This window comes from Esox lucius, chromosome 17 (assembly GCF_011004845.1).
Source record: "Esox lucius isolate fEsoLuc1 chromosome 17, fEsoLuc1.pri, whole genome shotgun sequence".
Classification (NCBI taxonomy): domain Eukaryota; kingdom Metazoa; phylum Chordata; class Actinopteri; order Esociformes; family Esocidae; genus Esox; species Esox lucius.
In genome coordinates, this window is record NC_047585.1 from 43,636,856 (window position 1) to 43,661,241 (window position 24,386).

The window sequence follows — 24,386 nt, forward strand, 5'->3', positions numbered from 1 at the left end:
AGGCCAAGTGCTCAGAACAGTAAACATTGCGGAATCGGCCTGGTCGGAGCGGGTCTGACTTCTGGAACTAGCATACATATTGTGGTGTCATCGAGGCCCGGGACTGAAATTAGCTTCAACCAAATAGAGACTTTTTCAGTGGCGCTAGTCGGTAAGTATTCTAGCTGCAGTACTTGGAGTATGCGATGCATGCCACAGAAAAACTGTTAGCCAGTGCTCAGCTAGTTAGCCTGTAAAAGCTTGCTAAAGGTTGAGCTAGCTAGCGGTAGCTAGAGCCAAATCTTTATGTATTCAATATATCTAGCTATGATATATTAGGAAGCCAAACGTCTGAAGAAGCACGCTGTTAGGTTTTCCACAGTGTAACTACGTTTGTGCCGGGATGGTCTCTTTGGGACAAAGGTCGAATACAAGCAAACTTTAGATTCATAGTACAGTTGTCATTGAAACGGCAAGTTGTCATTGTTTGCCAAGCAGCTGACTTTAAATACTTTTAAGCGAAGTAACTTGTTTGGAAATTCAAAATGCGGATAATATTGAAAGTTACTGACCTTAACGCTAACCTTAACACGTTCACTCCTATTATTGGTTTACATTACAAGAGATTAATAATTGTTTAGAGGACCTCAATAACAACACACCAACGGGTACAATGACCTGGCCTACAACTTTAAGACCACGGACCACCAACCAACGGTTTTAATGCATGGCTTTGATTTTTACAACACAAGCAGCGACTTGTCAGCATTACAGGCCTCCAGCTCTTTTTACATTTCACTATGTGCTCTTTTACTTGAGCGCTGTACCCCAAGTTCTTTGTTGTAGTGAAACCAGAGGCAACCTCACCCGGGTCTCAAACTAGGTTCCGGTATCTGTTGAAGTTACGTTAACCCCCCCCCCACCCCCGTCGTACTTCTGTCCGTCTTTGTCCAGGTTCCCCCGGGCCATGCGCAGCAGCTGCGTGCGGGGCTCCATGGTTCTGTCCCCTGCCCTGCTCCCTAGGCTGCTAACCCATGCAGCGCGCTGGGGGACGTCCGGCACCAGGCTTGGGGGGTGCAAGGGTCTCTGGAGCTCCCCCCGGGGCCTGGCCTTGGCTGGGGAGACTGCGCAGCCCGTCCCCCTGCCGAGCCAGGCCCGTGTGGTGATCTGCGGAGGGGGCATTGTGGGGACGTCTGTGGCGTATCACCTAGCCAAGCTGGGCTGGACCGAGATTGTTCTGTTGGAGCAGGGAAGGTAGGGGACCTCTACTGATGGACTTGGTTTACAAAAGGCGCTGTGTGTGTCGTCCTTAACAATTCAACCTTCAGTGACGGGGAAAACGTGGCATGAATGTTATGAGTCAGTGACGGGAGGTCAGTGAAGTGATGGAACCACAACGTTAAGCCCCGTAACGACGGTGTGTCACACTCCTCTGTGTTTAGGCTCGGTGCTGGCACCACTCGGCTGTGTGCTGGCATCGTCAGTGTGGCCAAGCCAATCTCCATTGAGTGTAAGATGGCGGACTACTCCAACTCCCTTTATGAGCGACTGGAGGAGGAGACTGGAGTTAAGACAGGTGGGATATACATACTTTATGACTGCATCCTTCCATTGTCCTTTATTTTTCCGTCTGCCTCTTGGTCTTTCTTATTAACATCTTTGTAGTGTGATTGAGTATCAAGGAGAGCAAACTAGAATCGCCCAGTGGGACGGCCAGAGCTTATCTCCAGTTTAACAACCAGTTATGGCAGTGTCCAGTATACGTGATTAGACACTGGTGTTCAGTTCTGTGCCACAATGGAGAGTAGAGATGTTGTGGGGTTGATATCATGTGCTTGTCTGTTTTCCAGGCTACGTGAAGACTGGATCTCTGTGCTTGGCACAGAATCAGGACCGGTTCCTTTCTCTGAAGCGCCTGGCATCCAGGCTCAAGTAAGCTCAGCCTCTGTTTTTAGAGCAGTGAGGTAGTAAGCTCCTCCCCTGTCCTCTGAGCTGTGAGGTAGTAAGCTCCTCCCCTGTCCTCTGAGCTGTGAGGTAGTGAGCTCCTCCCCTGTCCTCGGCGCTGTGAGGTATTAAGCTCCTCCCCTGTCCTCGGCGCTGTGAGGTACTAAGCTCCTTCCCTGTCCTCAGCGCTGTGAGGTATTAAGCTCCTCCTCTGTCCTTAGAGCTATGAGTTACTAAGCTTTATATGATTTATATGAATCCTAAATGCTGTTACATTTAATTTTAAAATGGTGGTTAACACCTCCTCTCTGTTCTCCCTTTCTTTTCACTTTCCCTTTTTTCTCCTCCCTCCTTTCCCTTGTCCTCCCTCCTCTCCTTTATCGTCTGTCTCTCTTCCCTCCTCCCCTCTTCTGTCTCCTCTCTTCCCCAATCTCTCCATCCTTCTCTGTTTCTCTCAGGGTGATGGGTATTGCCTGTAACGTCATCAAACCAAAAGATGTGTCTAAGCTCCACCCCCTGGTGAATATTCATGACCTGGTGGGGGCACTGCATTTGCCGGGGGATGCCGTGGTGTCTTCTCCTGACGTCAACCATGCCCTTGCCACGGCAGCCGCCAGCCACGGTAATGCTCAAAACCCCAGTCCTGACAGATAGACTCAATGCCTACTCCCCCTGAACTTTTAAAATGTAATGTTGAGTATGTGGATGAGTTTCATGGATTTAAAAAATCTAATCTCACATTATTTCCATCCCATACTCCACAGTACATTTAGGGGAACGTTTTTTAATTATGGTGAATTAAAATTATATATCAAAAATGCAGAATTGAAATAATCTGGTTAGTCTCCACCCTGCTTCTAGTGGCAGTCCTACAACCGTGTTTCCCAAAAAGTTGGGACGCTGCGCAAAATGCAAATAAAGACAGAATGCAATGATTTGCAAATCATTTATCCCTATATCTAATTGAAAATAGTACGAAGACATAGCACTTCTCTTGTAGGAGTGCAGATCTGTGAGTCCATACAGTGATTTCCACTACAGAATTGTGTTAAAAACACCTCCCAAATGAACACCGGCTCTTCTCTTGTAGGAGTGCAGATCTATGAGCGCACCACCGTCAACCGTGTGATGCTGGACAAGGGTCACGTGACAGCGGTCGAGACGGACAGAGGGGCCATCGAATGCGAATATTTTGTCAACTGTGCCGGACAGGTGAATCTGTTTACCAGCTCTGTCATTGGACCTGTAGACCAATGTTTCACCTTTGTCCTCTGTGACCGGTGACCTGTGACCTGTGACCTGACATTCCCAGCTGGGTTTCCATGTTGTCTCAGCATCTGAGTGCCTCTTGACCTCTAGCTGTTTAAGGGGGGTGCTGCGTAAAGTTTTATAATTGTCTTCTGTGGTAGACAGTGGTTTAAAGGGGGTTATGAGTGCTTTATGAAGTGTTATAACTGTCCTCTCTGTTTTTCAGTGGGCCTATGAACTAGGCCAGGCCAGTGAGACCAAGGTGTCTGTCCCCCTCCATGGATGTGAACACTTCTACCTTCTTTCCAAACCTCCAGCAGAGCCCCTTCAGCCCACCACCCCAGGTCGGTGGAATAGACTGGCAGGCTGTCTGTCGCTCTGGCAGGCTGTCTGTCGCTTTGACTGGCTGTTTTAAGAGGCTCCAGCATGTAGTTCTGAGACTCAATATTCTTAAGTCATGGGGGTGAGGCTGGGTCGTTGAGTCGGGGGTGAGGCTGGGTCGTTGAGTCGGGGGTGAGGCTGGGTCGTTGAGTCGGGGGTGAGGCTGGGTCGTTGAGTCGGGGGTGAGGCTGGGTCGTTGAGTCGGGGGTGAGGCTGGGTCGTTGAGTCGGGGGTGAGGCTGGGTCGTTGTCAGGTTGTAACAGTTTCTGTTCTCCCTAGTGGTGATGGATATGGATGGGAGAATCTACGTGAGAGCGTGGCAGGGGGGCATCCTGTCAGGAGGCTTTGAGAAGAACCCAAAGCCCATCTTCACCGAGGGACGCAATCAACTGGAGATACAGAACATGCAGGAGGACTGGGACCACTTCGGTAAGTCGGGGTCTGAGACACAAATGGCACACTAGCCTGTAGTCCACGAAGGGAACAGAAGGGACCAAGGGAACATTGCTTCGTTCTACTTGGTTCTGCTCCCTCCACAGCTTGACGAGTTTCCACTATGGAATGCAGCGTGTTGTTTTTGCTGGACGTAACAGGGCCCGTCGGCCAAAGCCCCACAAGGACTCATCTGGCGATGGAACGTTCCTCTAGGTCTTCTGAGGATCGTCTGAGTGCTTTTCGGGCAAAAGCAAAATGAGAGTTTTTGTTCTTGGTCACTCTTTTGGGGCTTGCTGCCCTGCCATACATTAGTTTTGAGTAATCTATGGGTGTTTTCATTTTTTTTTATCAGACATTGTGTTTTGATTTATGTTTAGACCCCAGGAAGAGTAGCTCTTGCTTGGGCTGCAGCTAAAAGGGATCCAAATAAAATACCAAAATACTTTTACCGGCACGGCTATGCAGCTGCCTGACCTTAACCGTCCGTGCCATCCTCCGGTAGAGCCCATGCTGACCGCTCTGCTGAGGAGGATGCCGGAGCTGGAGGCGTGCGAGATCCACCAGCTGGTCAACTGCCCCGAGTCGTTCACCCCGGACATGCGCTGCCTGATGGGGGAGAGCCCAGGGGCACACGGCTACTTTGTGCTGGCTGGGATGAACGCGTCCGGCCTGACCTTCGCCGGCGGAGCTGGGAAGTACGGTCATGTTGTGCTCCGCGGATGTGTCTGGCTCAGTGAACATGCTGTTTTCATGTCAAAGTTTCAGGATTTCTACATGTTGTGCTAAGTGTGTGTGTGTGTGTGTGTGTGTGTGTGTGTGTGTGTGTGTGTGTGTGTGTGTGTGTGTGTGTGTGTGTGTGTGTGTGTGTGTGTGTGTGTGTGTGTGTGTGTGTGTGTGTGTGTGTGTGTGTGTGTGTGTGTGTGTGTGTGTGTGTGTGTGTGTGTGTGTGTGTGTGTGTGTGTGTGTGTGTGTGTGTGTGTGTGTGTGTGTGTGTGTGTGTGTGTGTGTGTGTGTGTGTGTGTGTGTGTGTGTGTGTGTGTGTGTGTGTGTGTGTGTGTGTGTGTGTGTGTGTGTGTGTGTGTGTGTGTGTAGGTACTTGGCAGAATGGATGACCTATGGCTATCCCACGGCTAATGTGTGGCCGTTGGACATCAAGCGCTTCGGCAACCTGCAGAGCAGCCGAACCTTCCTACGACATCGCGTCATGGAGGTTATGCGTGAGTAGACCACAGACCTCCCTGTCTGTCTGCTCCCTTGTCCGTCTGTCTGCTCCCTTGTCCGTCTGTCTGCTCCCTTGTCCGTCTGTCTGCTCCCTTGTCCGTCTGTCTGCTCCCTTGTCCGTCTGTCTGCTCCCTTGTCCGTCTGTCTGCTCCCTTGTCCGTCTGTCTGCTCCCTTGTCCGTCTGTCTGCTCCCTTGTCCGTCTGTCTGCTCCCTTGTCCGTCTGTCTGCTCCCTTGTCCGTCTGTCTGCTCCCTTGTCCGTCTGTCTGCTCCCTTGTCCGTCTGTCTGCTCCCTTGTCCGTCTGTCTGCTCCCTTGTCCGTCTGTCTGCTCCCTTGTCCGTCTGTCTGCTCCCTTGTCCGTCTGTCTTGTCTGGTAATATTGTAACAATCCTTTTTTTAATGAGATGGAAATTGTTAGAACTGAAACAGTTATTTTGTTGATGATTGTTCTGTACGAGACTAAAAACATGAACATGTATGTTCTCAGGACTGTAAGTTGCTTTGGATAAGAGAGTCTGAAAACTTTTTGACAACCTAACCTGTTATTAAATACAGAGGCAGAACTGTCCAAATGTCTTAGATCACCATTAAGCCATTTACCTGAGCAGTTACTGTTCATTTAAAAAAAAAAAAGATCTACTCTGAAATCTCTACCTGCCTATGAATTCAAAACTAAAGCTTTTTGCTTGCAGTAGTTTGCGGTCGATTTTTCCAAGCTTCTTGCAGGATTTGTGTCTTTGGGTTCTGTGTGGTGTGACGTGTGTTCATGTCCCCCCCAGCCCTACTGTATAATCTGAAGGTTCCTCGCTGGGACTTCCAGACCGGCCGACAGCTGAGGACGTCTCCTCTGTACGACCGCTTGGACACCCAGGGAGCCCGATGGATGGAAAAACACGGCTTTGAGAGAGCCAAGTACTTTGTCCCTGCTGGGAAGGGTGAGGCTGAAGGACCAAAACACAGTTAACACACTGGCAGGCGGCTCACTGGCAGGCGGCTCACTGGCAGGCGGCTCACTGGCAGGCGGCTCACTGGCAGGCGGCTCACTGGCAGGCGGCTCACTGGCAGGCGGCTCACTGGCAGGCGGCTCACTGGCAGGCGGCTCACTGGCAGGCGGCTCACTGGCAGGCGGCTCACTGGCAGGCGGCTCACTGGCAGGCGGCTCACTGGCAGGCGGCTCACTGGCAGGCGGCCGGCCAGCTTACCAAGTGTCTTTTCCCAATATCTCAAGTTGACTCCCTGAATCAGCCCCTTGCCAGTTTTCCAAACACGCTGACTACTTCCTCATTGCTGCCTGTCAGAAATAAACAATTTCCTGTTGTTTAACTCTCTCCAACTCCATGATCTGCTGTCATGCACACACGCTCGTGCACACCCACGGTTCCATACTGTCTCCTCTGCTCCTCTGCAGACCTGCTGTCTCTGGATGCCAGTAAGACCTTTTATAAACCAGACTGGTTTGACATCGTAGGGGCAGAGGTCAAGTGCTGTAAGGAGGCTGTCTGTGTCATCGACATGTCCTCCTTCACCAAGTTTGAGGTCACGGTGAGTCACCTGTTACTGCGGAACTTGTTATTCTCTGTGACGTTAGTCTTTTCCTCATGAGTGTAGTAAAACCAGAAAATATCGGTCCCCATGAGGCAAAAAATCTATTTTTGGCTCAGGGTTTAGGTTTTGAGTCAAACTTACAATTAATTTTGTAGTTAGAATTGGGGGTTCTTTAAGGTCCAGGCGTTGTTGGTTAAGTTTAGGGTTAAGGTTAGGCATTACATCTAGGTAAAGGTTACACATAAATATTACCTTATTGAGGTTAGGGTTAGGTTTAGGGTTAAGATTAGGGCAAGGGAGCATGCAATTTCAATTTTCTGGTCCCCATGAGGATAGCCACACAAACTTGTGTGTGTGTACCTGTTCTTCTTGATTCCATTGTTATTCTCTGTGACGTTAGTCTTTTCCATTGTTATTCTCTGTGACGTTAGTCTTTTCCGTTATTATTCTCTGTGACGTTAGTCTTTTCCGTTATTATTCTCTGTGACGTTAGTCTTTTCCGTTGTTATTCTCTGTGACGTTAGTCTTTTCCATTATTATTCTCTGTGACGTTAGTCTTTTCCGTTGTTATTCTCTGTGACGTTAGTCTTTTCCGTTGTTATTCTCTGTGACGTTAGTCTTTTCCGTTGTTATTCTCTGTGACGTTAGTCTTTTCCGTTGTTATTCTTTGTGACGTTAGTCTTTTCCGTTGTTATTCTTTGTGACGTTAGTCTTTTCCGTTGTTATTCTCTGTGACGTTAGTCTTTTCTGTCTCTTCAGTCTTCTGATGACCAGGCCTTGGAGCTCCTTCAGTACCTGTGTGCCAATGACCTGGATGTGCCGGTCGGCCACATCGTCCACACGGGCATGCTGAACGAGAGGGGTGGCTACGAGAACGACTGCAGCGTTGTTAGAATCAAGAAGAACAGGTACACACACACGTTTGTGTGGCTATCCTCATTGGGACCAGAAAATAGAAATTGCATTCTCCCTTGCCCTAATCTTAACCCTAAACCTAACCCTAACTTCAGTAAGGTAATATTTATGCGTAACCTTTACCTAGATGTAATGCCTAACCTTAACCCTAAACTTAACCAACAACGCCTGGACCTTAAAGAAACCCCAATTCTAACTCTAAAATGAATTGTAGGTTTGACCCAAAACCTAAACCCTGAGCCAGAAATTGACTTTTGCCTCATGGGGACCAATATTTTCTGGTTTTACTATACTCATGGGGACCAATATTTTCTGGTTTTACTATACTCATGAGGACATTTGGTCCCCATGAGTATAGTTAGACTTAAAACACACACACACACCATTCCTCATTTCTCTGATCCCTCTCCTCTTTCCACAGTTTCTTTATCATTTCTCCTACGGACCAGCAGGTCCATTGTTGGTCCTGGCTGAAGAAGCACATGCCCAAAGACCCCAATCTTCATCTGGAGGACGTCAGCTGGAAGTACACTGGTGAGCCTAGGACTCCTCCCACTTTGAACCTGACTCCTCCCTCTTATAAACTGGCTCCTCTCCTCAGTTCTTACATGGCCCCTCCTACTTCAATCCTAGCTCCTTTTCCTCACTTCTAAACTGGCTCCTCCTCCCACTTTTAACCTGGTCCTCCCACTTTTTTAGAATGGAAGATTTTGTTCTCCTGTTCCACCCTTTGGGACTTGTTGCATGTGGGGGTATAGTCAGTCAGATAGGACATGTCACGTACAACAGCAGCTCCTTTCTGTTCTTTACATCGTCATGTTTCCCATCTGCAGCATTGAATCTGATTGGTCCAAGGGCGATGGATGTTCTTGGAGAACTGTCCTACGTATCCATGACGCCAGAACATTTTCCCTCTCTCTTCTGTAAGGTGAGGAACACTACATCATCCTGCCAGGCTAGCTGGACCTCACCTGTGTCTGTCATGGTCCTGGTCAAGTTACAGCATTCATAGTAAACCAGGGCTGACTGATTTAAAGGCTGGGGTTTGGGTGGTGTTTCACAGGGAACCAGGGCTGACTGATTTAAAGGCTGGGGTTTGGTGGTGTTTCATATTGAATGTGAGCCAGACTGATTTAAACGCTGGGCTTCGGTGGTGTTTCATATTGAACGTGAGCCAGACTGATTTAAACGCTGGGCTTCGGTGGTGTTTCATATTGAACGTGAGCCAGACTGATTTAAAGGCGGGGATTTGGGTGGTGTTTCTGGGGCCGGTGTTTTCCTGTGTTTATTTGCTGGGATGTGTGTTGTGCCAACAGGAGATGAGTGTGGGCTATGCCAATGGGATCAGAGTGATGAGTATGACCCACACTGGAGAGCCAGGCTTCATGCTGTACATCCCCATAGAGGTGAGACACACACACACACACACACAAGCCAGTCCTCATCACATGATTAAACAACATCCTGACAATCGTTCAGTTCATAAAGATATTTACAACAAGCCTGTTTCTCCCCAGTATGCCCTCCACGTCTACAACGAGGTGATGTCCGTGGGTCAGAAGTACGGGATCCGTAACGCCGGATACTACGCCCTGCGCTCCCTCCGCATCGAGAAGTTCTTCGCCTTCTGGGGTCAAGACCTCGACCCCTTCACAACACCCCTGGAGTGCGGACGAGAATTCAGGGTCAAGTTTGATACGGTACGGATGGTTCCCCACGGGTCTGAATCCATGCTCCGTTCTCCGCCTGCGCTGTGCCAATGAGTTGAATAGAAGAGTCTGAAGTCACCTTGATCATCTCCCTCTCCGCTTATGTTCCCCCTCCAGGACATTGACTTCCTGGGCCGCGCGTCTCTACTCCAGCAGCGTCAGGAGGGAGTGAGCCGTCGCTTCATCATGTTGGTCCTGGAGGATCATGACACAGAGCTGGACCTGTGGCCATGGTGGGGAGAACCCATCTACAGGTTAGACACGCAGACAGAGCCCGTCTACAGGTTAGACACGCAGACAGAGCCCGTCTACAGGTTAGACACGCAGACAGAGCCCGTCTACAGGTTAGACACGCAGACAGAGCCCGTCTACAGGTTAGACACGCAGACAGAGCCCGTCTACAGGTTAGCCACGCAGACAGAGCCCGTCTACAGGTTAGACACGCAGACAGAGCCCGTCTACAGGTTAGACACGCAGACAGAGCCCACGTCTACAGGTTAGCCACGCAGACAGAGCCCGTCTACAGGTTAGCCACGCAGACAGAGCCCGTCTACAGGTTAGCCACGCAGACAGAGCCCGTCTACAGGTTAGCCACGCAGACAGAGCCCGTCTACAGGTTAGCCACGCAGACAGAGCCCGTCTACAGGTTAGCCACGCAGACAGAGCCCACGTCTACAGGTTAGCCACGCAGACAGAGCCCGTCTACAGGTTAGCCACGCAGACAGAGCCCGTCTACAGGTTAGCCACGCAGACAGAGCCCGTCTACAGGTTAGCCACGCAGACAGAGCCCACGTCTACAGGTTAGCCACGCAGACAGAGCCTGTCTACAGGTTAGCCACGCAGACAGAGCCCGTCTACAGGTTAGCCACACAGACAGAGCCCGTCTACAGGTTAGCCACGCAGACAGAGCCCTTTGCTGAACTAAGTCAGGAAGGGGAAACTGTTGTTCTGCCCCTGAGCGCTACAGCTAATCCTAATGCTCCCATGTCATTGCTAAGAATGAGAATCAGAACAGTAGAATTGCTCACACTCACAGAGTGCAGTTTGCGTTAACAGTCACAAGGGCAGGACAGATCTGTCAGCCTTGCTGGCACTGGGATTTGATCTGGCAACCTGCTGTTCCAGCCAGCCCCCCATATTGACTGGGTGTTTCAGATGGGTTGGATGCAGCAGCAGACCAACGTCTGTCCGGTCTACATTAAACAGACTCACCACCTCCCTCCCTTCTGTCTCCATCCGGCCAGGAATGGGGAGCTGTGCGGCACCACCACCTCCTCGGCCTACTCCTACACCCTGGAGAGACACGTGTGTCTGGGCTTTGTTTCCCCGCCCTCCCTGGACGGCACCCCGGCCACAGTGACCCCAGACTTCATCAACCGGGGAGACTACGAGGTGGACATCGCGGGCCAGCGCTACCCAGCCAAAGCCAAGCTGTACCCCTTCAGCTCCCTGTTCGCCCAGCAGAGACGACGCAAAGACAACATGGAGCTGAGTAACTTCCAGGGCAAATGAGGGTGAGGAGCTAAATGGTCGGCCATCTCTCCTTTCTCTGCTTGCTCCTCAAAGACACTACCCGGCCGGGTCCAACGTATCTTTTTCACGCTAAAGGGGCAAACGCACAATCTGTCCCCAGCCCCTCCGAACTCCCTCCTCGTGCTAAAAGTGCAATATTTAAAAGACACCAAATGCTCCTATCAGTCTATTGTGGCTATTGTCTGTCTGAATGTCTTCTGCAGAACGTCTCACTCTGCATATCAAACCTGAGGTAAATGACCACCAGAGAACTTCAGTTATCGCTATCACACATCCCCTAGTGTCAGTTTGTCCAGAGATGGACCCTTTCTCTGCAGAACTGGGTCCAGACCCATTCCTCTGGGTCCAGACCCATACCTCTGCATCACTATCACACATCCCCTAGTGTCAGTATGTTCAGAGGTGGAGCCTTGAACTGGGTCCAGGCCTGTAATTAGAAGAAGCCCTTTCTTTTTCAATGATTGTGAGATTCTATGGAGTGTGAGATTCCTGCCCTTCTGTTTCTGTGTTCAGTTGTTGTTTTCAGTGAGTAATGTTGTTAGGAGTTTGCTAGTGAGGAAACATTAAAGTACAATGCACTCTTATTGGTGGAGACTGCAGCACTTCTTCCCTCTTATCCAGGAGGAGTAGTTGTCAGTGAGATTTGATCTCCCTGGTTTTTTGTGTAAAGAAAATTTAAAAAATATGGTAATGTTTAAAAAGATATATTTTTGTATAGGCAGACTTTTCTGTATTCTAAAGCATGAAAAGTTTATATATTTTTTTTGTGTGTGTTTTAAAATGTTTAAACAGACCTGAAGAAAGTAAATGTGTCAAATATGTTCACCTGTATTGTTCTCCATTGGGTGTCTTCCCTAATCCTTTCTGTGATCTTACTTGTTTGGTTCTGTGGATCCAGGAGTATATTCACTTAGAATGGAAGCAAGCAGACTGAAACGGTGAGAGACTAACCTGAACTAGTCAGGCTGAAACGGTGAGGGATTTAACCTGAACTAGTCAGGCTGAAACGGTGAGGGATTTAACCTGAACTAGTCAGGCTGAAACGGTGAGGGATTTAACCTGAACTAGTCAGGCTGAAACGGTGAGAGACTTAACCTGAACTAGTCAGGCTGAAACGGTGAGAGACTTAACCTGAACTAGTCAGGCTGAAACGGTGAGAGACTTAACCTGAACTAGTCAGGCTGAAACGGTGAGAGACTTAACCTGAACTAGTACAATAAGAATGACTTTTTATTATTATTTTTGCAAATAATTTTGTTGCAATTTCTTTTAAGTTTGTTTTACAGTGTTCTCTAATGAACATGTGCAAATATCTTTTTCTTTACAATGCGTATCTTTTGTTTCTCATTTCATATGCCATCAAGTACATGTTCTGGTACTTCTCTTTAAGAACATGAGCACAGTCGTTTTGAGACCCAGTTGGGTCGTCAGGGTTGTCTACCGGTCAAGGGCATTGGTACAGTAAATTAAAGTTTGCTGGTTCTAATCCCAGACCTGAAAAGGTGAAGTCACTGATGTTCTGTCCTTGAGCAGGACATTTCACCCTAATTACTCCCAGGTCATCATAAGAATGAGTTCTTATTTTACCATGTAATACAATGGGGGGGAAAAAACAGTAATCTGACTAAATATAATTCTACTTCAGAATAAAGGCCTGATGCAATGTTAGTATTCTCTAAGCGAAATACTGTCTTGAGATTTGGAATACAGGCCTGATGTAAACTTGTAGACCTTTATATGGCTTGCATGTTTGGACGCTGCAGGTGGAAGTTTCTTTTTTTTGAGTGTGAAGCACTTTCAGATGCCTTTCAGCCTGCGTGATGTTAAACAGAACAGCGGCCTCCTGCCAGACTGTAATTACTGGGATGACATAACGATATCCTTTGGAAAATGTGCATTAAATACTTACAGAACTATTCATTAGGTCTTAATATTGTGGTAGTCGTTCTATTATGGTAGTCTGTGTACAAAGACTGACTAAATACACTGTATAACAAGTAGCCTGTCAAACTCCACTGCTGTTCATCAAAATAGCAGCCACATTACAGAGGGAGGGCCGAAGATCATCAGCCAGGGTTGGAGAGAATCAGTAGCCTGGGTCGGGGAGAGTTTGGATTGGTAGCCTGGGTCGGGGAGAGTTTGGATTGGTAGCCTGGGTCGGGGAGAGTTTGGCTTGGTAGCCTGGGTCATGGAGAGTTTGGCTTGGTAGCCTGGGTCATGGAGAGTTTGGATTGGTAGCCTGGGTCATGGAGAGTTTGGATTGGTAGCCTGGGTCGGGGAGAGTTTGGCTTGGTAGCCTGGGTCATGGAGAGTTTGGATTGGTAGCCTGGGTCGGGGAGAGTTTGGATTGGTAGCCTGGGTCGGGGAGAGTTTGGCTTGGTAGCCTGGGTCATGGAGAGTTTGGCTTGGTAGCCTGGGTCATGGAGAGTTTGGCTTGGTAGCCTGGGTCATGGAGAGTTTGGATCGGTAGCCTGGGTCACCGAGAGTCATTTTCTAGCCTTCTCCATCTGACCGGACGGGTAACTCAGGACAGGCTGTGTTGACTGTACAGGACTGGCTTGGTCAGAGTCCAGTCGATGAACTTGCACACTTTCTTGTAGTGTTAGTGTGAGTGTCCGGATGTACAATGGTAATGTGTTATACAATTATCAACCCAAATACAGGGTAAATCATTTGGTTTTGAAGGTTTTAGTCAGTCCCCAAAACATGCACTAAGTTTGAAAACAACTGCCTTGATTTTTGAATGGGATGTCTTTAGTATGACAGGCAGACACTGATCTTCTTTTTGCGAGCTAGCTGTCAGTGATCTTGTGAAATATGAAGCGGGTTTGGTGTGACTGACTGATGCCGTGGCATTCATGTGTGTCCAGCTGTCAGTTTTTGTGTCAAACATGAAACAAGCTTGTAAAAGTGGTAGGTTTTTTCGGTTTTTTACCTCGATGGAATTCTGAGTAGATCTAATACCACAGGGTTGTCTGTTTTGATTGTCTGCTTTTGGCCCATCCTGTTCTAGTGGGTCATTGTAGTCTCAACTGTTATAAAAAAACCCCACCTCTTATCATATTCTCCTGCTGTAAGGCTTGTATTTCTGCTTTCTGCTGTACAGTCGTTAGCCTGTTTGTGTGCTGTATCTTTCAATAAATGGTCCCTTGGAGACATCTTTCTTCCAGATGAATCTGTAATTAATGTTCTAATGCAGGGGTTTGACTGGTTTTGAATAGTTCATGTTTGTCTTCACTAACAAAAATAATTCTAATTGAAGGTGTGTGTGGAAAGGATACTTAACATTTTTGTATCAGTTTCAGGCCAAAATATTGTGATGCAATATTCACGACTGAGACCTGTTTCAATTTGGGTCCTGAGCTGAAATCATTTGGGAACATTGTAGAACATGCTCTTAAGGGCTAGTTTCCTGGAAATAGATTGAGGCTTGTCCAGGACTAAAAATATATTTTTAATGAAGATTCTAGATTGCGTTGGCTAAATAAGAGATTTTATCTCTCTGGAAAACCGACACTGAATAAACAGACGCTAAAATGTATATTAATTACCAGTAAAAAAAAACATTCTTGACACTACACAACTTTATTAGCATGTTACAATATTACAAAAAGGTGTCTGGACCCCTGCAGTCCAAGATGGTATGGCCGGGTTCATATTCTTCTGGCTTTGCGTGGGCGACAACCATTGTGTGGAACAGGGGTGTTATCGGTGATGGAGACAACCTCTAGGCCTCCCATGGTCAGACCCTTAATGGCGGACTGTACAGGGAGAGAAAGACGTTTAATTCCACTGTGGGAAAAATAAATGGGCCAACTAGTTGGAACAAGACTCTTTAAGCTAATTTCTCCTATAAGTGGCTCTGGACAAGAGCATTAAACTTCACTCAAATTCAATGTAAATGTGTATGTGTGTATTTTTATGCGTTTTAAGTGCTTACAAAAAGTCTAAACCTCCTTGAACTTTTTCCATCAAACACGCCTTTTTCCACACAACATACTCCACACTCAAGGGGATGGAGACTTCAGATCAGTTTTGTTTTACTTTTTTATTCAAGTGTGGATTATCGTGTGTAAATAAGCGAAGGAATAAATCTTATTTAAGATGTTGTAAAAACTCAGATACCCTGACAACATTTGAAGACGTTCAAGGGGGTGTAGACCTACAGGCACTGTATATTCTGCATTTCTGTTTTTGTAAACCGTGAACATAAAGTCAAAGCTACTAACCAAGCGTCCTGGACCCAGTCCTTTGACCAACACACGGACAAACGTCACCCCCGCCACTGTGGCCTTCTGCTCGGGAGAACAAAGTACAATACTTTAAGCTTTCTTCTTTGTAACCAAGACGTATAGTGTTTTTGCCAGACTCAGTGGCCCCAGCCAGGAAAAGTGAAACTCACTGACTGTCAAACAGACATTAAATAGCGTATGTCAGAGACGCGGACTGTCATGTTGGCAACCGGGGTTCGATCCTCACCATGAACCAAACAAATTAGGCATTAGGATTTGTTCATATTGCTCTCGTTTTCGATTTACACAGTGTAGTTGTTAGCTATTCAACTGTTGGCTTTTATAAAGAAACAAACCAGCCGTGGAGTGATCTGAGTCATTGTTTTCATTGTACTGTATAGCTATTAGCTAGCCATCCCAAACAAATGAGGCATTAGGATTTGTTCAGGATAGACTAGAACTTCGCATTATATCGCGATGAATGAACTGCACTGGTGATGAACATATTGCTCTCTGTATTGCCTGGTTCCTTTTCTCATTTTGTTAACTGCTCTGTATTGCCTGGTTCCTTTTCTCGTTTTGTTACCTGCTCTGTATTGCCTGGTTCCTTTTCTCGTTTTGTTACCTGCTCTGTATTGCCTGGTTCCTTTTCTCGTTTTGTTACCTGCTCTGTATTGCCTGGTTCCTTTTCTCGTTTTGTTACCTGCTCTGTATTGCCTGGTTCCTTTTCTCGTTTTGTTACCTGCTCTGTATTGCCTGGTTCCTTTTCTCGTTTTGTTGCCTGCTCTGTATTGCCTGGTTCCTTTTCTCGTTTCGTTGCCTGCTCTGTATTGCCTGGTTCCTTTTCTCGTTTCGTTGCCTGCTCTGTATTGCCTGGTTCCTTTTCTCGTTTCGTTGCCTGCTCTGTATTGCCTGGTTCCTTTTCTCGTTTTGTTACCTGCTCTGTATTGCCTGGTTCCTTTTCTCGTTTTGTTACCTGCTCTGTATTGCCTGGTTCCATTTCTCATTTTGTTGCCTGCTCTGTATTGCCTGGTTCCTTTTCTCGTTTTGTTACCTGCTCTGTATTGCCTGGTTCCTTTTCTCATTTTGTTGCCTGCTCTGTATTGCCTGGTTCCTTTTCTCGTTTCGTTCCCTGCTCTGTATTGCCTGGTTCCTTTTCTCGTTTCGTTACCTGCTCTGTATTGCCTGGTTCCTTTTCTCGTTTCGTTACCTGCTCTGTATTGCCTGGTTCCTTTTCTCGTTTCGTTACCTGCTCTGTATTGCCTGGTTCCTTTTCTTGTTTCGTTACCTGCTCTGTATTGCCTGGTTCCTTGTTCTCAGTTTGCTTGTTAGCCGTCGGTTAATGACCGGGTGGAAACGTTAAGATACAACAGTCATGAATACATGGCCTCGTTACCGTGGCAGCGGCGATGCCTGCTGTCTGAGCGGCAACAGGGGTGGACTTCTTAACATTCCGGAAGCCCTCAGTTCCACAGGACGTCCTGACCATGTACTTGCCCTCATTGTCGGTCACCTGGATGTGTGTACTGAGAGACATGCATTACAATGTAGCACCTGGACCTGTACTATGTTGGTAAGAGGGTGGTCTAAAACAGTCCACTATTTAGGGAGCGGGGTAATCAAAAACAATAGATATTATAGGGACTAGGGTGGTCTAACAGTGTACTACATAGATAATAGGTTGCAGTAGTGTACTATATAGGCAATAGTGGTTTAATATAGGACTTTCTGCATTGTATGATTTGTCATTGTGCCAGGTCAGCTTACTTGTTATAGGTAGCTTTAATGTGTGCTATCGGCAGTTCGTCATACTTCTTCCCCCCCCATCTGAGCGGAGAGTCCTGCCCTGGCATCGGAGGGAGGAAGCTGAGGGAGGGGGGTGACAAATGAAAGAAACTGTTTGAAATTGACTGATGCAGGTCCCTCCTCCATTTGTTCTGCTGTAGAGGCTCTGAACGTTTTGTCTGACAGGGCGAATGGCCACACCCCTTGTTTACCTGAACTCTTTTGAACAATTCTCAGTTTGGGTGGGTGGGGGACCGGCAGGGTCTTGTAATCTGACAGCACTGATGCACACTGTTCTCTGGGGACTGGCGACTCCGCAGCTGCAACAAAGGAATACACAAAAACTGCGTCAACAGCAGGCTTCTAGCATTTGCATACAGTTGATGATGACAAACTACCTGTCTTGTTTCTGTCATCAAACACACAGGGGCTGGGGGTCGACTCGATAAATATGTTTTTTTTTAGCCCGATATGCCAAATGTAGGAATGGTACAGGTTGTTTTCTTTTACAGACGCTTTATAGAATGTTCACTGTCATATCACTTCCTGGCACAGAGCCCCTTGGTCAGTGTGAATAGGTGTAAAAATGTATCCATCAATCAATCCTGAACAGCCTTTCCCGTCTAAGTTACCCAGGAAGTAGCTTAAAGGCAGGTAATCTCAAAATGGGTGATGGTGAAACGTAAAGATTAAATCATCTAAAGAAAAAGCCCAAATGATTGCGTTACTATTTTGAGGTGGTTTTGTTTTAAGAGATCAGTTGTTGCCCAAACCCCTGTCCTCTACTTGACTATCATAAGAGCATCGCTTCAATAGGTGGTAGCACAAAGAACTTCCTCCAGACCCTGAGGCAGTAGAATGGGAGCAGAACGAAAGACAGGCAAAGTCAAGACAAGCTGGTGCTTTGAGTAGTCATTGTGCGAAAAACCCAGGCAAAAAAACTAATATCAATGTAGATAATAGATACAGTGGAAAGTCAGATTTAAAGACCTACGTAATACAATTGACACTGGGTATCGGTTACCAAACCACAAAATGTTTCCAAAGGAAGCAGTGCCACAACTGTACTGTACCTACATACGATAGTCACCAGTACACCTGCAAATATCTCACTACCACGTGCATTACTGTTTTGTTTAACCAGGTTTGACTAAAATAAACAAATAGCAGCTACATTTGGAATACAGTTTGTGTGTGGTGTTAATTTTGATAAATACAATTAAGTACTTGTGTGTTAGAGCTTTTTTGTGTTTTAATAGAAAATGAAGAGAATCGAGAAATTGTTAATCGTCAAAATCTCGGGGGGAAAAAAATCGAAATGTTACTTTTGGTCAATATCGCACTGCTCGAATACACCGGTGCGCAGTTTGGGAATACTCATCAGTTCCTTTTTAAAAGAAAGTTTAGCTGTCTAACAACAGCATTATACAGCCTGCTCAGCAAACACCAACTAGTTTGTCAGATTAGAAAACAATACTTAGTTTCCTGCACATAAATATCAAAACGTCTTTCTCCAGCTTCAAGCTAGCATTATCAGCTAGCTAGATGGCGAGAAATGCATAAGAGAACACAAATCACTTACATCGAGCCTTCTACACTCAGGGAGGTAGCAACTTGTTGGCAAGCCTTCCTGACAGAATTGGACAATATACAATTTAATTTATACATGATTCATATAATGTAGCTACTAGAAACTAAAACGCCTGCAAGCTTTACACAACAACATTCATGCAGACAATCATGTGTGACATTGAAGGTGACGGGGTTTTTGGACTAGTACATCCGATATAAATTAGGGGGGTGAAAACAAAAGCGTCAAAACATCTTATTTTGAAGCCTTATTCCTAAACCTTCTGTATTATATATGTTATATTCCTAAACGAAATGTATTTTGAACCGATGGATTTAAACGGAATTACATGTTATCTTGTGTTTTCAAACTATATTTACATTTATCTTTTTCTTTAGATAAATATCCCTTTTCCCTTACAATGATTTCGCCCTTCTTCGCAAAGGTTTGTGGGTGGAAGTTTGAAAATCAAGATGGCGGCGCCCTGCTCCAAGATCGTGAGCCGTCCTTGGTGGCAATTTATTAAAAATGTCGGTTGGACAGGGCTAAATCAGACAGTAGTTCGACAACTTTCTCGGAATAATGCTTGTGGAGCAGCCGCTCAGACTAAAAGTAAAACAGAACGCATCCCCTCGCAATGGAAACTACACGGAGCGGTGTGTCTGCAGAGGCTACCTGTCATATCACAGGAGAGAAACCCTATCGAAGACCAGTTTGCAGAACTAATACACCAGGTAAATGTCTCTTAAATCACTAAAATCAGACTGTAGACCTCATTGACATGATGGTACTGCTGGTCAGAATCCCTGTGACATTTGTGCACACAGTTAAGAATCAAACTGGGCCTCCCTATAATACATTAATCAAGTACCGGGTGGATGTATCTTCTTAGCAAAAATAGTTGTTTTGTTGTGTTACAAATCTGTAAGAATATATTGTTTTGACGGCAGATGGAGCTGGAGCGCAGCTTGGTGTCAGAACACGAACTGAGGTTACTTGAGGATGCCGAGCGCGTGAGGCGTAAACAGGCGGAGGACTACGATTCTGATGAGGAAGCGGAGTACGGAGACCAGGAGACCATCACCGCCTTGGACCAGGAAGACGCCTGGGAACAGAAGCTCAAAAAATTCCAACTGGCTCCAAGAGTTAGCGGTTTGTGTCAAGATGGTAGAAATGTACTGCTTTCTAAAAATAAGTTTCTTTATGCATTTCTGTGTTTAGACAGGAAGCCTGTTTCTGATATTTTTCCACAAATTGACCCACTTAAGTACATTACAGTGTGTGTTTATGTATTGCATCAATTGATTAAACCACATCAAATATTTTTTTATGATCAGAGCTGATCTGAAAAACCTGTGATAAAAAGATCAGAATGGGCTTGCCTCTAAGCAGCCCACTGGTGAGACTTGCTGGTGTATGTGTTGAAATGCACCTCTTAAATGCTGTACAGCAGGGCTGCCCAACCTGTTCCTGGAGATCTACTGACCTGTAGGTTTTCTCTTCAACCCCATTTGTGACTAACCTGATTTAGCTTTTCACCCATCTCATTATAAAAATCAGGTGTGTGAAATTTGAATCGGAGAGAACCTACAGGACAGTAGATCTCCAGGAACAGGGTTGGGTAGCCCTGCCGTACAGCCTTTGGCCCAACAGCTGTGGTCAAACTGTATGCACTATATACTTATGAACTAAGGAACAGGATGCCATTTTATGCAGATTCTTTACAGTACTGTTCCTGAGATATCGGGCACTTCTTTTGCCCAGGGGCATTGTCATGTGTGCCGTTGGCATCATTAATCTGGCAGTGCACACCCGATGTATGTATATTTTGGCTGTTGTCTCTGTTGTGGATTAACTGTGATAAACAATCGTGTTACTCTGTTCCAGATTTGGAAGATGACCATCAGTCGGTGGGGAGGTGTCTAGGCGACAGCTTGGTGCTGCTCACCGAGGAGACACTGGGCCAGGAGAAGGTGTGGCTTCTCCCCCAGGTGCCGTGGCAGGCGGGAGAGACCCTCCGACAGACCGCGGAGAGGGCCCTCAACAGCCTGCCAGGTAACCCCTCTGCCCTTTCCAGCTTGGTCCACAGTGACTTAAAGAATCCTGCCGCTAAATAATAACCTCACCTTCCCTTAGTGTCAGCTAGTCCAGGGGGGTTTAGGGTGTGAAGAATTGCTCTGCGAGTATAAGGAGACGAGAAGGCAGCAAAACCTGCTAAGGCAGACCGGCGAAAACTGTCTAAATGAGGAATATGTCAGGCAATCAAATCAAAATTGTAGAAAGATATTATTTCTAGTGTATGTTACAAGTGGGATGAATAGTTGTGCAGGGTACAAATGGCAATTCAAAATGTGCAATCAAGGCAAACTGAAGGAGTTTTTCAGGATAGATTAGAACGTTGCGTTATGTGGCGATGGACGAACTGCACCGGCGACAAACACATTGCTCTTGTTTCCAGTTTACACAGCGTAGTTCAAATTGCTTAGTGGTTAGCTATTCAACTCTGTTTTCTAAAGAACCGAACCAGCCATGGAGTGATTTGAGGCCTTGTTTTGATTATAGGTGCTGTATAGCTATTAGCTGGCCGTCCCCAACACAGTGTAGTGGTTAGAGCAGCGCACTGTCTTGTCGGCGCCGGGGTTCGATCCTCGTCGTGGACCAAACAAATTAGGCATTAGGATTTATTTATATTGCTCTCATTTTTGATTTACACAGCGTAGTCCAAATGGTGTAGTGGTTAGCTATTCAACTGTATTTGTTTTTCTAAAGAAACAAACCAGCCATGGAGTGATTGGAGTCATTGTTTTCATTATAGGTACTGTAGCTATCTACAATAATATATTTCTAATTTAACAAGTTGAATGTGGTGTAGTGATCCTGTTATACCTGTTCTTGGTTTTGATGTTAACTAATGTAGGGAACCGTGTATTTTCGACTAATTAGTTTGACAATGCAAGTAAAGACACCAAATCTCTACACACGTATTACGTGCTCCCACACCCACTGTTTAAATAGCGTTGTGGTTAAAGACATTGTGTCACATAGTAAACTGTGGATCAAAACCAGCCAGGGCAACAACATTCATCCCTTTTAATGGCGGGATGACAGAAGTAGGCTTGCCTGGTTCCTTTTCTCGTTTTTTCTTTCTTACCCCCCGCCCCACCACATGGGGGGGGCATGTGACATATTCAGTCATGACCTGGGCAGCTGCTTGAGAAGGTTTTTTTGCAGTGTTCTTCAGTAGTGCTTTGTATGGGGGTGGTGCCAGGTCAGACTCAGGACAGTTTAAGTGGATGTTAGTATTTCTTCTCCAGCTCCACCTAACCGCTTCTTATTTATCCCAGAGGCGGATTTCAAGGCTACGTTCCTTGGCAGCGCCCCCTGTGGAGTGTACCGGTACAAGCTGCCCAAGGCCGTCCGGACAGAGAGTTGCCAGGGAGCCAAGGTGTTCTTCTTTAAAGCCTTGCTGTCGGGTCATCCACCCCCTAGTCAGAATGGACCTTTCCGCTGGGTGAAGAAGAGCGAGTTGCCAGATTACCTGAAGCCAGCATACTTGGAGAAGGTCAACCGCTTCATTCTGGACCTGTGATTGACAGATGGTGACAGCGCTAAGAGGAGAAGGCTGTCATTATGATGGTTCCGGTGGGGTCCAAATGGGTCTCCATCCCCTTGACAGGGCACTGTGGGTTTCTGGTCCAGAACTGTGAGCTCTACAGCCATTTGGAACTGCAGTCTGTTTCATTGCATATTTTTGTCATGGCAACAGTTCAGTTCTGTTCACCATCTGTTGTGTGTTGAGATCTTAATTAAAGAATTTCCCCTTTTTTTTATTAGCATGTACTACATTCAGTTTTGTCAGTGCATATATTAAATAATTTATTAGCATGCAGATGAAATGAGGATGAAATTGTTTCCATGTTTACAGTGTGGTTGACATGTCGCAAACCTTATTCAGTCTGTTTTTGTTTTTATAATAACTTCATGCTATAAACTAGTATATGTTGGCTCTTTTGGCCGTTTCATAATGCTGTGATCATTATGTGGCATGTATTTTGGCCTCTGAGTAGGTCGGGCACTATGCCTGAACGAGATCCGCATTGAAGCTTTGGTTGACTCCAGTGAATCTTTCGGTCTACAGATGAACGATGAAATATGAGTGGAGGGGTTTCCACCTCTTCTCCTATGCCCACCTTTTTGATTAAATACAACCCTAACGGCTGTTTTTTGTTCTATTCAGAGGTTTTGTCAAACTAATTTCCTGTCATTCTATATAGTTTGACAACATTCATTACATCTTTTTGGTAGGTAAGTAGATCATTTATGAATTATAATAATACACCCAATTTCCTTTATTATTATTATTATTTTTTTTTTTTTTATTACTGTCTTCTGCCTTACGAATCTGAAGCCAGGGCCTTTAGTTCAATGCGTTGGTACTGTCCTGCCCTCCACTAGGGGGCTGTAGTGAGATTGGAGGATCAACCAGTAAGGCCGTGTGTCTACACTGAGAAATGATGCAAACAGACCCTCTCAGATTTAACTGACCTTTTCCTGATAGTAGATGTATCACCTTTTCTCAGCCAAACCACCTAATACACTTCTAAATAAGTACATTTTCAGGTAAGTGTATTTTGATGTTCCTTTACTCACGTTCTACATTCTCCTCCAGGCACCAGCTTGCTCTCTATGTGTCTATGGGCAGAAGGTGGATGAGGACATAGTCACAGATGTTATCTTTATAGCGGTGTCCCGAATGTTGTGGAGAGATTCTTTCAACCAAAGCCATCATAGTAACAGCACTGTACATGGTATATATATATACAGTACCAGACAAAATTTTGATTTACTCATTCCCAGGTATATTTTTTTTCTTACTGTTTTCCACATTGTGGAATAACAAGGCACCCTTTCAATTGAAATGCATTTCAGATTACCTCATAAAGCTGGTTGAGAGAATGCCTGCAAAGCTGTCATCAAGGCAAAAGATGAAGAATGTATGTATACAGTATGACATTTATTTTGACATGTTTAACTCTTGATTATAAGGTAGTAAATATTCAATATAGTGTGGTCGGTTAAATATATAGGACATTGCAAGAGTTAAGTTGGGCTAATGATCTGAACAGCCAAGTGAGGCTTGGCACTGGCACCTCTGATTATGCGAATACTGCCTAGAACAATATCTGATGAATGTCATTAGCTGACCAACAGATATTATACAGCAATCTTTTTTTTAAAAAACGTTATACGCTGAAAAAAGCAACTTTTCTTATAATGTATGTATTGGGACACGTAGCTGTGAAGTTCTGTCAAAACAAATCACAAACGCAAAATACAGTAGGCGCGAAAAAAAACGACCTGGTTGTTGAATCGCGGACCCGGGAGCTAGAAGACTGGTGCCGTTTAACATGAAGAGCCAAGAAAACTAATGCTAATTGCACCAGTATGTATGGCTCAACAATACAAATAAATTGCTAAGAAAACAGACAGACAGCGCGTAGGACAATATATAGGCTACGACATGGCTATATGTGTCATTGGCCTAATGATAGCCTACCTACTGAATGTCATTATGTTTTCCATTTCCATTCATCAATTTGCGGGATGTTGAACTGACCTGAACTGTCTGGTTGCTGCATTATTTAAGTGGTGAAACGTGTGCGGCCAGCCAACAAGAGCGTGATTGGCATTCAGATGCAAACATACAGTAATGACTGATTGTGTTCAAATATAAGAGAATAGGGTTCATATAAACTCCCTTGTTCCTTCCTACCTGGAAGAGAGAACATCCTAATTTCCACTTGGCTACAGTGTGATCTGTGTGGTGTTTGGCTTCTGAAATACCTCACTGGTATTGGGCAACACTTCAAAATGTTTCTTTTTAGAGAA

At 45.8% G+C, this 24,386-nt stretch overlaps 3 protein-coding genes across 4 annotated transcripts; 2 read left to right on the forward strand and 1 right to left on the reverse strand.

Annotated features, from left to right (window-relative positions):
* On the forward strand, positions 1–14,079 carry pdpr (pyruvate dehydrogenase phosphatase regulatory subunit). Its single transcript, XM_034287218.1, has 19 exons — positions 1–151; positions 934–1,233; positions 1,422–1,555; positions 1,830–1,911; positions 2,382–2,545; positions 3,014–3,135; positions 3,398–3,515; positions 3,832–3,981; positions 4,490–4,682; positions 5,080–5,204; positions 5,988–6,143; positions 6,617–6,750; positions 7,513–7,661; positions 8,090–8,202; positions 8,502–8,596; positions 8,985–9,074; positions 9,186–9,368; positions 9,495–9,631; positions 10,622–14,079. The coding sequence occupies exons 2-19, from the start codon at positions 947–949 to the stop codon at positions 10,887–10,889; spliced, it is 2,700 nt and encodes an 899-aa protein (XP_034143109.1). The 5' UTR covers positions 1–151; positions 934–946; the 3' UTR covers positions 10,890–14,079.
* A 403-nt stretch (positions 14,080–14,482) lies between these two features.
* mrps11 (mitochondrial ribosomal protein S11) lies at positions 14,483–18,673 on the reverse strand. Its single transcript, NM_001304211.1, has 6 exons — positions 18,510–18,673; positions 17,140–17,247; positions 16,910–17,008; positions 16,539–16,668; positions 15,140–15,205; positions 14,483–14,671 (listed from the first exon to the last, which is right to left on the reverse strand). Exons 1-6 carry the CDS (start codon positions 18,593–18,595, stop codon positions 14,564–14,566), a joined length of 597 nt encoding a protein of 198 aa, NP_001291140.1. The 5' UTR covers positions 18,596–18,673; the 3' UTR covers positions 14,483–14,563.
* A 265-nt stretch (positions 18,674–18,938) lies between these two features.
* On the forward strand, positions 18,939–22,729 carry mrpl46 (mitochondrial ribosomal protein L46). Of its 2 annotated transcripts, none has more exons than XM_010901866.3 (4): positions 18,939–19,231; positions 19,448–19,664; positions 20,385–20,552; positions 21,842–22,729. In XM_010901866.3, the coding sequence occupies exons 1-4, from the start codon at positions 18,971–18,973 to the stop codon at positions 22,084–22,086; spliced, it is 891 nt and encodes a 296-aa protein (XP_010900168.2). In that variant the 5' UTR covers positions 18,939–18,970; the 3' UTR covers positions 22,087–22,729. The 2 variants fall into 2 exon arrangements, with proteins under 2 accessions (XP_010900168.2, XP_010900169.2); XM_010901867.3 differs by having other exon boundaries at positions 19,448–19,649.
* The last annotated feature ends 1,657 nt before the right edge of the window (positions 22,730–24,386 follow it).

Coding starts and splice junctions, on each gene's coding strand:
- pdpr (XM_034287218.1), top strand. CDS start 947: ATGCGCAGCAGCTGCGTGCGGGGCTCCATGGTTCTGTCCCCTGCCCTG. Junction 7,662..8,089: donor GTTAGAATCAAGAAGAACAG/GTACACACACAC, acceptor CTCTTTCCACAG/TTTCTTTATCATTTCTCCTA. Junction 9,632..10,621: donor TGGGGAGAACCCATCTACAG/GTTAGACACGCA, acceptor CCATCCGGCCAG/GAATGGGGAGCTGTGCGGCA.
- mrps11 (NM_001304211.1), bottom strand. CDS start 18,595: ATGTATAAATTAAATTGTATATTGTCCAATTCTGTCAGGAAGGCTTGC. Junction 15,206..16,538: donor CAGGCATCGCCGCTGCCACG/GTAACGAGGCCA, acceptor TCTCCCGAGCAG/AAGGCCACAGTGGCGGGGGT. Junction 14,672..15,139: donor GACTGGGTCCAGGACGCTTG/GTTAGTAGCTTT, acceptor CTCCCTGTACAG/TCCGCCATTAAGGGTCTGAC.
- mrpl46 (XM_010901866.3), top strand. CDS start 18,971: ATGGCGGCGCCCTGCTCCAAGATCGTGAGCCGTCCTTGGTGGCAATTT. Junction 19,232..19,447: donor TTGCAGAACTAATACACCAG/GTAAATGTCTCT, acceptor TTTTGACGGCAG/ATGGAGCTGGAGCGCAGCTT. Junction 19,665..20,384: donor TAGCGGTTTGTGTCAAGATG/GTAGAAATGTAC, acceptor ACTCTGTTCCAG/ATTTGGAAGATGACCATCAG.